General features: G+C 45.9%; 1 protein-coding gene across 1 annotated transcript in view; it reads right to left on the reverse strand.

Moving 5' to 3' along the window:
• Positions 1 to 243: 243 nt before the first annotated feature.
• The window catches only part of LOC147898631 (phragmoplastin DRP1E-like), a 42,319-nt gene continuing 29,961 nt past the window's right edge, over positions 244 to 12,601 (reverse strand). The window contains exons 9-17 of the mRNA XM_087379401.1: positions 4,383 to 4,447; positions 3,728 to 3,922; positions 3,488 to 3,607; positions 3,298 to 3,368; positions 1,564 to 1,789; positions 1,375 to 1,425; positions 1,039 to 1,267; positions 770 to 909; positions 244 to 661 (exon numbers count right to left, since the gene is read on the reverse strand). Coding sequence (XP_087235527.1) covers positions 533 to 661; positions 770 to 909; positions 1,039 to 1,267; positions 1,375 to 1,425; positions 1,564 to 1,789; positions 3,298 to 3,368; positions 3,488 to 3,607; positions 3,728 to 3,922; positions 4,383 to 4,447 — 1,226 coding nt within the window. The 3' untranslated portion in view covers positions 244 to 532. The remainder of the gene's footprint in view (positions 662 to 769; positions 910 to 1,038; positions 1,268 to 1,374; positions 1,426 to 1,563; positions 1,790 to 3,297; positions 3,369 to 3,487; positions 3,608 to 3,727; positions 3,923 to 4,382; positions 4,448 to 12,601) is intronic.

Below are 12,601 nucleotides of genomic sequence, written 5' to 3' on the forward strand. Positions count from 1 at the left end.
CCTAATCCACAGAGGTAGAAATGGTCATTCTTCAATGCTCTTCAACATGGAACAAGGCATCTCCTTATTCCTTTTCATTGCTCCTTGTTGTGAGATGGGATCACTTGGAACTACTTTTAATTGCTAACAGACAAGGTATGATAACACATTAAAACATAAGTTAGTTTTAATTATTACCATGGCATAAAAGACTCAAATTGTTCTAAAGAGGAATTTTTAAGTTTATCTAGCTCTATCAACAGAAAACCAAAAGGGCCTCAATATAGCAACTTTTACAATGCAAACCTCCTAAAAGCAAAAGGGGAAATCTAAACCTTACTGTGGATTATACAAAAGAATGATTACAATCGAAAATGATGCCCCTTCATGTAAGACTCGGGCCGTATAATATCTATGTGGCCAGTCAGACCAGTGACAGACTTGAGTTTCGCCCTCCATGACTACCTATATCCATCAATACAACTTCATGTGGAAACAAACAGGTTTCCAAGAGAGATATACATCAAAAAGACCACAGCTCCTCACATTTTACCTATTTTGACCAGGCAACAGCATCTATTTCATCTCTTGCTTGCTTATAAAGTTCTAGTCTCTTTGCACATGCAGCTCTGCGTTCCATCAAAGCCGGATCCTCATCTAATAACATTACAAGCTGTTTCCCCTGTTGTTCAAGACAGAATGGTAGCAAATGAAGCCAAGATCATTGATTCTTGAACATCTCAAACCTTAAAACAAGGTCTCAGCACTTTCAAATATACAAAGGACTTACCTCTCTTTTCCCGATTTGAGTATAAAAGTGATCCAACAATGAACGTTTCGCTTCTCGCACTTGACAATGCACAACAACTTTTGGAATAGAATTCTTTAAAGTTTCACAAACCATACCAATATATGCAGACACATTTGAGCCTGAAAAGATAATCACTAATCCAATGAGCTTAAAACAATAACCCAAGAAAATCAAGAAACGAAATATACAAATAGAGATCTTTAGAGAGGAAGAAAGAGTGGCGTTGTATAATGGCAAGTTAGGCTTACCAATCCTTCTGAGGTGAGTCTCTGTGTACCGATCTGTTGTAGAAGCAGACGGGTTCCCACCCTTATCCAATTCTTGAGGAAGCCTCCTAAAAAACTCTACAGTCAAGTAACTTTGCTCCATGTCTACCATTCTCAAAGCTGTCTTGCGGCCATCCTCACGAAACCTCTCTAGTGCCTCAGTTGCTGCAGCAGCCAACTCTGCTTGAAGGGTGGGAAATCGCTTCAGCTCCTGTTGAAGAAAACTCATCAACGCATGAATCAAGAGAACTATCGCCAGGGCAATAAATGTGGTGCCATTCACATGCCTCTGTCAACAAAGTATCCATAGAATCTTACTTGAGTTTCACCGATAGATTTGCGGACAAGCTCTCGTAAAACAAAATGTACCTGCCCAAAAAGAATTAAACACTTAGAAACTTTAACCTTGTTCTTCGATGCCTTCAAGGATCTTCAGAATTGAGTGTCATTTTGCACATTAATGTCCAAAAATGACTTTCTAAAATAATAGATTGGCGAAATGCTTACTGCATCCACAACCGCTTCTGCGGGGCCCCTGAAGTAAGTGAGTGCACCTTCTATCAACCTCCTATAGCCCTGCTCAGGAGCAATCAGATGAGGCTGATAACCATCAGCTTCAGCAACGATCTTTCGAACATTTTGCAGTGACAAGTGCCTGTCGAATGGCAGCTTTTTCAAAGCTGCAGGAAGCTGATTGTCAAAGACACCATAAATGCGATCCCCGCCTGGTCGCCTGCATAATGAACAAAATAGCCACTGATGACCCTTCTTCCAAGTTTCCATGAAAGAAGCTTGCAAAATTATTGGAGGAAAACATGAAAACGTTTCTCATCAAAGAACTTTATTCACAAAAATGCCTGTTCCAGAGAAAGGTACTCAGTTAATAGTCTGTTTAGCCTAGCAATACCAGCACAAGCTGTATGAAAAAGTTAAAATATACGTGGAATACAAATCCACCAACCAAAGGCGACTGCTCACATGGGACCCAGGAGCATGGCCGCCCCTAATGCTAAGCATGAGTACTGGAAATGAGTGAATCTCTGCTCTCTTCGCAGTTTATTTAGCTCAGTCTACTAACTAGGGTATTTCCTTTCTTAAGCAACTAACTGTGTTATGTTGGTCTCTCTCAGTCCAAACCCTTTAAACTGACGTAATGAAGGCACTTTATGGTAAAGATTAGTAACCATGGCATTGCAGCTCGAAGTTATTTTAGCACACAACTATCGACTCTCTGATTCTCAGAGATGCAGTAGCTATTCTAAATTGGTGTGTAATTTGTCTCATAGGCCCGTGAGGCCTCCCAAAGATCTCTCTCTCTCTCTCTCTCTCTCTCTCTCTCCCCCCTTTTTCTTCTCCATCATCTTCTTCTTTGTTGTTCTTCTCCTTCTTCTGTTTCTGCTTCTCCTTCCTCTACTGCTGCTTCTCCTTCTCCTTTTACTTCTGCTGCCCCTCCTCTTCCTCCCCCTCCTGCTCCTTCCTTCTCTTTCTTCTCCTTTCACTCTTTTTCTCCTCCGCCTTCTCCTACTCTTTCTTCTGCTTCTTCCTCCTCTCCTCCTCCTGATTCTTCTTCTTCTTCTTTTCTCCTCCTTTTGCTGGTGCTGCTGCTGCATTTTCTTCTTCTTCATCTTTGGAAGGGTTTGTTTTTTTGGATGGGTGGGTGTGGCTGTGTGTGGTGGTTTGGGGCGCGCGCAGAGGAAGGGAAGGGGGGGGGGGCGGCAGGGGAGCTCTCCTCAAATTAAAGCACTTTCAAGGCTCTGAAAGCCACAGTCAGTAATAGGATGTACATATCCAAAAATTAAGACTTCAAACTCTAAATGGTTGCATAATTTTTCAAACTCATTAAATTGGAGGGACCTATAAACTACTTGTGCTTTGCAGGTTTTACAAAGTGTTTAGCTTCAGTTGTTCTTCTACCCCTAACCTTTCATGTAAAAATTGCAATATGTTTATGATGAGAAGTTAGTTTTTCCCTTTTTCTGTTTTTGGGATGAGGGAGTGCAAAAGCAGGAGCGAGTGAGATTGTGGGTAAGAATAAAAGGTGTAGAAAGAGGGCAGTGAGAGAGGTCAAGAATATAAAGAGCTGGAAAGTCAGAGAGGGAAGTAGGTTTAGGTGCCAGGGGATTTTTGTTTTTTTTGTGCAGGGGTGCGCACGGGGCGGGGGGATATATATGCAATAAAAAGGTCACAATTTAATCAGTAAAAGCATGATGTATCGAAGATCCAGTAGGTATAGGCGAATACCCTCCTTCAAGATGCTCCTTAAACACATGATCAAAAGCTCGGCAAAGCTCCAATATTGTGTAAAGCTGTGCCTGTACACATTGCAAACAATTCCTCTGCTGTTCACTCACATCACTTTAATAAGAAGAAGTTCCAACCAATAACCCGGAACATGAATCTCTCCAAATTCATAAGCCATCTGATTCCTTACCCCTGCATCAACAGCAATCGGCCTTCCTAGGTGATTCATTTCACCTTCCAGTTCATCTATGCTTTTGCTCACCAACGACAAGATACTGGGAATGCGTGCCTTTATTACTGCTTCTAGATGCTGCAACAATAGGCGGGACATCAGAGTCATGCATATCAAATAGCAGCAGTACCTCAAAAATAGACCTTGGAATCAGCTCTCAAGGCATCCCCAAGAATTTCAACTTCACAATAATATCACCTTAGACAACATCTTTCCAAGGTACTCTGAGCCCATTCGACTGGCTAAATGAGAATAATCTGGACTGGTTGCAAAATATTCGCGTTCTCTACGTCTTGCAGCTATCATATCAACATTTCGATTTATGTCTGCCTGTGATCTGTTGACAACTCCAACCCACGGACGTTGCAGACGATACGAGTGACCTTCAAGCACCTGCAAGGAGCTATTTATGAAACTCACATGAAGAGGTTCCAGAAATTACACCATACAGTAAGTTCATCAAAAAGCCAGCCTAGCCCAGATGCTCTGAGTGATACAGTCAATAAGTCAATGGAGGATCTCATTGATGTCTGTAAAAATCCTGGCCGAGAACTTGTGGGAGACGAGCGCTCGCTAAAGAATTAGTGAACTAGGAAGGAGAATCTTAAATGAGTCACACATGCCAATAGTACAACTGCCCATATGGCCCTTAGAGCATAAGTTGTCATATCAAATAAACTAAAACAAATTCAGCACGCACAACATTATATTATCATGTGTGTTCACCAGCTTGTCATGCATTGATGGGATTCGCTTGTTGAACAACGCATTAATGAGAATGTGGATCACAGAAAAAAGGCATTACACAGCGATGTCTGAAAATGACCGGCATGGCAGGATGAGGAAAACTTACATCTAGAGCATTAGTGCCCTTATCCATTAGATCTAGCTTTGTCAACACTCCCCAAGTGCGCTCACCTACACAAAAGTATGTCCAACCTTAGCAAAGAACAAGGAGATACTTCAAACTAATTAAAAGCTCCGATTCAAATCAAAAAAACAGTTGTGCTTGAACATTTCCTCAAAAAATTTCAATCCGTAAGCTTTCATGTCACTCCTGTGCTATGATGGTTGTGCCTCCAGATAATCTTGTTCCCAAATTTTGTGATTCCAACGAGGATTCTAGGCCCCTTGGAAGCACTTGTTCTCCCAAACAATGCTCATGTGACAACATGGTTTGAGGCTTGGGAATAACAATGGATATAATGCCTCCTTTCTAAAATGACGAGGATAGTCTAGGATGTGTGACACTGCCTAGGCACGATTTCAATCAATTGTATCTCATAGTATAAAAAAGCAGGACCTGGGTCTCCCTTACACTAGGAAGAAGGCAAGGTTTTACGCGATGTGTTTCCTCCACTCTACAAAATTCTCATGAAGCACCCGAGTTACTTTAGTGCTGGGTTCCTGGAGTCAATAAACTGAGGCTTCATCGGGATGCCTAAGAGGACTGATCAACCAGATCTGGACCAGGCTCAGCATGACCTGTCCAGCCCTGACTCATTGACCCTGTTCAGAGGTCAACCGATCTCGGTCTAGGATCTTGACAAGCCCAAAAGAAATATGCATTAGCATTTAAACGTGCCATAATCCCTTTCCAGATCTAACCCTATAAGCGCGGGGGTGCTTCTTATTCCAAGATGCAGTTCATTTTCTTGATCTGCGGTTGGGACCCCTGGAGGGAACCGGAGTTCTATAGGTCTCCTGGCAGTCTCAATTTCTCCTTTGGGCAGCGGCAGCAAGATGGTCTACTTGAGAGACTAGACAGATTCTATGTCGGAGATTGAGCCATGCATAGGGGTGGAGCCACCGGTATTCTAGCAAGGACTTCCCTCTCGGACCACTCCCCTATCGTTCTTCACCTAGAGCAGCCCCGTCGTCGCCTACCGCAGAGAGGGGTCCGCATTCCAGATGTTTTGCTATTGGAAGAGGAGGTACAGCAGAGTATTACAGCTCTTTGGTAGCAACCTGAGTCCCCCCTGCAGAGAGGTCGGGCCATGTGGGCAGTTGAGGCGATTCAGCAAAGCAATGAGGAGCTTCGCACCCATGCTATGCACCACCGTCATACTCTTCAGAAGAGAGAGACAGAGACAGAGGGGGCGTTGCGGCGGAACTTGGCCTCCATTGAACGTCTCCGGGAGCAGGATTCAAAGTCGCAATGGTTAGTAGACCTTGCGCTCGCTTGGAGCTTCAAGATACTGAGGTGAGACGGACTGAGTACTCCTACAACTGCTCTAGATCTCTATGGGTACAGCAAGGTGACAGGATGACCAGGCAGTTCTTTCAGGCCATTGGCCCTAGATCAGCTGCGCACAGTTGCAGAGATTGAGAGACTCTAGTGGGCAGATGCACTCGGATCCGCAGGTGATCTTGGAGTTGACCTCAGATTTCTATCGACGCTTGTTTCAGGCCGAGGAGGGGTCCCTGCAGGTTTTGGCAACCCGAGATTCAATTTGGGCGCACGCTCCGGAGGTTGTCTCCCGAAGTGTCCACAGCCAGTTAGATGCGCCTTTTTCGGATGCGGATCTTTAAGAGGCCCTTCGGGCTCTTCCATCCCAGAAGTGCCTCGGGGAGGACAAGTTGTCCCCGGCTTTCTTTAGGTGCTTCTGGGAGTGCATTCATACCCCCCTCCGCTTGGCTTTTCTGGACATCTTCGACTCGGGCTCTCTCCCTTCGACCTTGAGTCGTGGCTGGATATGCCTGATCCCGAAGGGGGGGGATCACTCGGACCTGAGACAATGGATACCGATCACTCTCCTTGACATTGCGTACAAGATCTTACCCAAGGTCATGAGCTTGCGGCTTCGCCCTCACCTAGTGGACATCATCCATGACTCGTAGACAGGTTTTGTCCAGGAGCGCAGCATCTTGGACAACATCTTTACTTTCTAGGAGGCACTGGATTGGGCCAGAGAGGAGTCTCAGCCTCTCGCAATTTTGCTTTTGGATTTTAAGGCCTATGACAGAGTGGAGTGGTCTTTCTTGAAAGGCACCATGCAGAGGCTTGGCTTTTCGGATCGCTAGATCAAGGGTGTCTCAGCCCTTTATGCAAGTAATTTGAGCCCGATACTTATTGGTGGCTACACAGGGGAGGCCTTTTCACTTTCCCGCTCGGTTCGACAAGGATGCCCCCTTGCCCCTTTCTTATTCCTCTTTGTGGCTGAGGCCCTAGGGTACTTTCCGAGGTCTCAGTCGGCGGGACTCACAAATGAGACTCCCGATTCGGCAAGAGGAGGAGCTTTTGGACTCAAAGTTTGCAGATGACACAACCCTTTATGTAGAGGGCTCAGCTCGAAGCTTGGATGCAATTAGGGAGAACTTGGCAGTGTATTGTCTAGCCTCAGGCTCCAGGATCAACTGGATCAAATCAGTCGACTTTCTTGCAGCGACAAAGGAGGTACAAGAGCTCCAGGATTGGGACTCTGGTGGATTTCGAGGGGACACACAATGAGATACCTTGACTGCCAAGTTGGCATTGATATTTCAACAAAGCAGCAAATCTACCCGGTCCTAGAGAGTGTTTGGCGCAAGCTTTTGTACTGGAGCTCGGCCAAACTCTCTCTTGCAAGAAGGGCCTTGGTGGCTAACCAGGTCCTCCTTGCTATTGCCTAGTACATAGCCTCGAGTTGGTGTTTTCACAGGGGATGCATGGGACAGCTGAGGCACTTGGTGAGCAATTTCTTGTGGGCAAGATCAGATGGCACACGTAACAACAGAGCCAAGGTAGCCTAGCAGACAGTGATTATGCCCCAAGACTAGGGAGGATTGGGCGTCATTGATCCGGAAATGCAGAGCAGAGCCTTTTGGGCAAGTTGGTAGTTAGGGGCCTCACTCTGGGTACAGAGCCCTGGAAGCTTCTTCTGCAACACGATCTCCTTCAGAACACCCCTGCACGGGTGGTCAGTGGCAACAGTCACACAGATGGCTCTTCTCAAAGGGCCTCCTATCCCAGAGTCTTGGTGGGCGGGCCTTCAGAGTTTCACACCAACACAGTGGTTGGGCTAGTTCTCAAGGACAGGGGTACCTCTTCGGATTCAACTATGCCCCCTCCCTCCCACATCCGGTTCTACAGAGTGGGTCAAGGTGGACTCTTGCGGTCTCTGACACATGGAGATCCGGAGATGGATGGAGCCTTGGATCAGTTAGGGTGGCAAAGGGTCAGAGTAGTGGGCCGTCTGGGCAACGCGCTTATGGTTATGGGAGGGTCATCCCCTCAATGAGGTATAGTGGGAACCAGGTGAGTGGTTCTGGCCGTCCAGAGTAGGCCACTCAAAGAGAGTGGAGGAGGTGGCCTTCTCCTCTTATACAACACGCATAGGACGCCGCTTGCAAGTGCAGCGGTAGCCTGGACTCCGTCGAGAGAGAGGCATTGGGCAGCGCACCAGGTACCTCGAGAGGTGAGATCCAAGTTCTGGACATGCCTCTAGTCCAGTCTCCGACTGCGGAAGATCTCCTACTTTTTCTGGATGATAGTGCATGGAGGTCTTCTTGTTGGCCCTTGGTTGGAGCAGATGCTGGTGGATGGCAGCTGCCGTAGATACACGATTGGGACTTTGGAGACAATTCCCCACTGCCTTTGGAGCTGCCCAGCAGCACAGAGGATACGGCGCGGAGCACTTCGGATCGTGGCTAGGCTTCAAGGCACGCAAAGGGACTTCATGTGGGGCATGGCTGCTTGGTTGTCAGAGGGTGGCCATGCCTTTCCCATTGACGAGGTCTCTCCAGCATACAAGATACAAGGCTTGTGCATTCACAGCATTGAGTTTCATGAGGCGACCCCTCCTACTAGTCATCGACCTCTTCCTTCGTCGGAGGACAGCACGTGGGAGACAGTAGCCAGCATTACGGCATGGAACATCTGGGTTGCTCGCTGCAGCTGGGTTATGGGCCAGCACCATGTTCCACCGTCAGCCACCTTGGTAGCCATCTGGCAAGACATCATCTTCACGCTTCGCGCTAGTTGGGAGCGAGGCTCTCCAAGTTCTCGAGCTACCGTCGCATGACGGGAATGTTTCTGCAAGGCTTGGCCTGCAGGTGTTTTCTACAACATCACCCCGAGAGGGATCAGATGGTTGTATAGTCCGCCACCCTGGTTGTTAGCCCCTGTTATGGGATCTTTATGGTTGGCACCTTTATGGTATTTGCCAACTTGTATGATCATTTTTTTACAAGCATCAATAGAAGTTCTTTTCTCTGGAAAAATAAAAGAAAATCCAAATGGAGAGTCGGACAGTTGTGCATTACCCTTCAGCTACCTGAGTATGTACACTCATGGCAGCCCTCCAATACACCCCCCTCAGCCTGGCAAACTGCCTCCACAAATGCTTCGATCCTGAATCTCTTCAAAACCCCATGACACTACTTCTCATAAGAGACGAAAGTCTTGTCTGCTCTCTGTCACACCTGAAGTCCAAGAGTCCGTCCCAAACTTGATATCTCGGGCAGCTAGTGCTGCTGTTACTGCTACTAGTTTGAGGCAAGATGGATGGAAAATGATGCTGTGAATTGCAAGTTGAGAGTAAAGTCCCCTGACGTCCTGAGCCCACCACTGCCCAAGATTATATCAATAGGGCCAAGATCCAGAACAAATAAATCTAACAAACAAGTGATCTGGGGACGTCTTAATAGGCACTCCCTGCACGCTTGAGTTCTGGACTAAAAGCCCCATGAGCTACCTCTACCTTCAAACTATGAGGCAGACTTGTAGTAACCAACTAAGAAGGATGCAGGACTCTGATATTGACAAAACTAAAGTACTTCCACTATTAATTAATGCATAGATTTCTCTGACATTTATATTGCCTTTAATCCTGAGACTTATTTGCATTGTGGATCCATAGTAGGCCTCATGAGATATCTGGTATAACTCAGCCGAGTATTCCAAAAGAACTCTTCATCACAAGCAACTTCATTACCACCTCCATCTCTTTCTACAAGACAGAAAGCCTGGGCCTCCTCAACGTGGTATATCTCAGAAGTGTAAATGCTGTGGGTAAATTACTGTCAATGGCAGCACATGATTCCAGAGAAAATTCTGTATCAATGGAGAAAGAAGATGCGCCACCATCATTATGGGAACAAACACCACGATTGAAACATAGTTCTCATTCTCAACCTCATCCTCCTTAGGAGCTTCATCATCACGCTCATCAAATTCATCCTCCACCTATTCATTAGAAGATGAGCCTTTGGAGTCAAAAATCTCATAGTCATGATGAGCATTTGCCTTACATACAATCCTATGTCCAGCTACTTATCACAACATCTGAAACATAAACCTTTTTTCTTTCCGTCCTCCATCAAGGAAGATGGGAGCTGTTTATGCACATCACTCCTCTCCTTGCCATATGCTTTATCTCAAGACTTTGCCATCGTCAAAGGTTTGGAAACCTTTATTGCAGGAAATTTAGAGGTAGGCTTACAGAAGCTATGGGAGTTTCAAAAGAAAATATAGGTCTTGCTGAAGGGCCTCTTATCAAAACTTGACCTTCTCATGTCTCCATCCAAGAAGGCATATACTCATTGTTTTCTCATTAGCATTATATTTAGGCTCAAATGATATACCAGCCACATTGCCTCATCCATAGGGCTTCATGCCATTACATCTCAAGCAATTGCTGGTTGCAAGCCATGACTTAGCTGCACGATTCTTTTCTTGTCATCAACACCCTTGACAAATAAAGTGAACCACTGTTGATCTCATGGGGTTGATGACTCCACCAAGTATGAGCATACTCTTCCAAATGTAGGACTGCAAATAAATTTTTGCAGCAGCATCTCTAGGGCTGGGCTTGAAATAGTCTTTCCAATTTACTCAACCCCTCTTCCAACTCATTGGGTGAGCTGACTTCCCTACCTTGGAGGAGGGAAGGGGAAACATGAGTTGGCCTAGGAGGCTGCTGGAATAGCTCTTCCTGGCCTCATCCATAAACCCATGCTTAGAAGCATCTCCCTTCACAGTATCATAATCAGTTACCATCACCTGAATATCTTCTCTAGCAAGCCTTTACCCTTGGGTTCTCCCTTGTTCTTCAAGGCACTTCATTGTTAAATTTGGCCCCTTGGCTTTCTCCACGCTTTCAATTTTCTGATTCATGTAGATTTGATAGTCCATTGTTGCATCAATCCCACCATTAGATTTCCCAACCTTCTTAAGGATCTGGAATGGGAGATATACAAGAAATAAATAAATAAAGTTTATTAAAGTCTTCGGAAGACCGATAGGTCTATGAGACTGTGAAAATCCTGATACAACAAGCTGTGGTAGTGGAGCTACTAAACGAACATCCATACCAATGCAAAATGCAAAAATGCAGAATGGCAGTACTAAGAACATAGTCATGTCCATGGTCGACTATATATCGATCTCAGCAGCATCATCATCAGCGGCAGCAAGATATCAGGATGGATGAGGCAGTGGAGGCATGAAGTCGACAATAGAGTGTTGTCGGCCACTCAGAGGTGCGGTCCTGGCACGTCTCCTGGTCGTAGCTCTGCGTCTGACCAGGGCTACTGTGACCCCCGTCGGTCGGGCTCCGACTCCAAACAAGGAGGGCATGTCCCCAAGTGTGATCTGTGTGTCAGCCCTCTGTCTGAGCTGTCGGGTCACAAGCTCCGGGTCACAGTCATGTCAAGGCCTCGTCTCGTGGGGGTCCATGTGATCTAGCTGAAAGAACTCCGTGATAGAGCTCTGAGAGGGATCGGCCGAGGAACAAGTCTGCTCCTGTCTCCGTGCTCGGAGTATCCTTTCACGGTGTCTAAGTGCCTCATGAATGAAACCTGCCAAACACTGATAGTCCGGGTAGGAGAGGAAACGGGCCAAAATCCCATAGCTATCCCTGAAGAGACAGTGGAAACGCCCTCGGATCTCATAGTAAACAAGACACCTGAAGATGAAATGCTCCTCTGTCTCAACCTCCTGTATATCACACAATGTGCATATGCGCCTCTCCCTAGGTAGTCGCTCTGCTCTGCCACTCTCGATGCGAAGTCTGTATGAAGAGACCCAGAACTTGCAATTCACCAGCTCTCATAAAAGACAACAGAGACACTCTCATTTGCTCTCCCTCTCTCCCTCTCTCAACAGAGACACTAGGGCCCAAGACAACATGTCGGGCTGGACCCCCCCAAGGTATTTTATTCCTTGAAGAGAATCTGTTACAAGAGTTCAACGTAGAGCTGTCTGGTACATTCCCAAAAATCCAAAACGTGAATCCTTCATTACAAGAGCTTCAAGCTCACTTCAAATTGACAACATGCCACTTGTCTAAAATCTAGACTAAGTCCTATTACATGCCACTAAGGGCCACTCTGGAGTCTTCAAAGCACTTGGTCACACGAACCGCCTCCTAGATGCTTGTTAGGCTCCCGTAGTGCTTAGGAAAATAACTCTTCCTAGTACCTGCAACAACTAATTAAAGCGCACCACCATGGCACCCATTAATTGTTAGCGCTTTGCATGCAAATAACACACTGTGGACTAATTCTAGTCACGGTGGGCGTCCCCACTGAACACATGTGCACACCTAACAAATATAAAAATATATATTTATTCTCTGGTTGACCGGAGTCAACACTCTTGATTATAATTAAGGAGCTTTGACCAAGGGTTGAGACGCCTTAATTATAGCCAAGTCTCTCCAACCGAAGTTGGCACATCTTGGTTAACCGATGTTAACCCTCTTGGCACATGCCAAGTCTTGTTGACCAAAGTCAACACTCTTTGACCGTAGTCAGCTCTGTGGTTCTCTAGTTAACCGCAGTTAACCCTCTTGGTAATAAACCAAGTCTCCCCGACCGAAGTCAAGTTTACTTGACTAGAGTTAAGTATCTTTGACCGTAGTCAATCCTTTGACCATTAAAAGAATTCTTTGACCATAATTAACACATATAAAACTCTTTAATTATGATCAAATAAATGGTCAACTGTACTTTGACTTAGGATATTTACATTGTGGTGACATCCCCTCGGCTTCTATTCAGTTGACCTCAACTGAAAAGCTTCCTTGTAAACATCCAAAAGCTGTGGATGATCGGATAACATGTCTTCGTCCATCCACTTGGCATCTAATG

Source organism: Dipteris shenzhenensis, chromosome 9, assembly GCF_047967505.1.
Source record: "Dipteris shenzhenensis isolate YYH24624 ecotype China chromosome 9, Dip_SZ_1.0, whole genome shotgun sequence".
NCBI lineage: Eukaryota > Viridiplantae > Streptophyta > Polypodiopsida > Gleicheniales > Dipteridaceae > Dipteris > Dipteris shenzhenensis.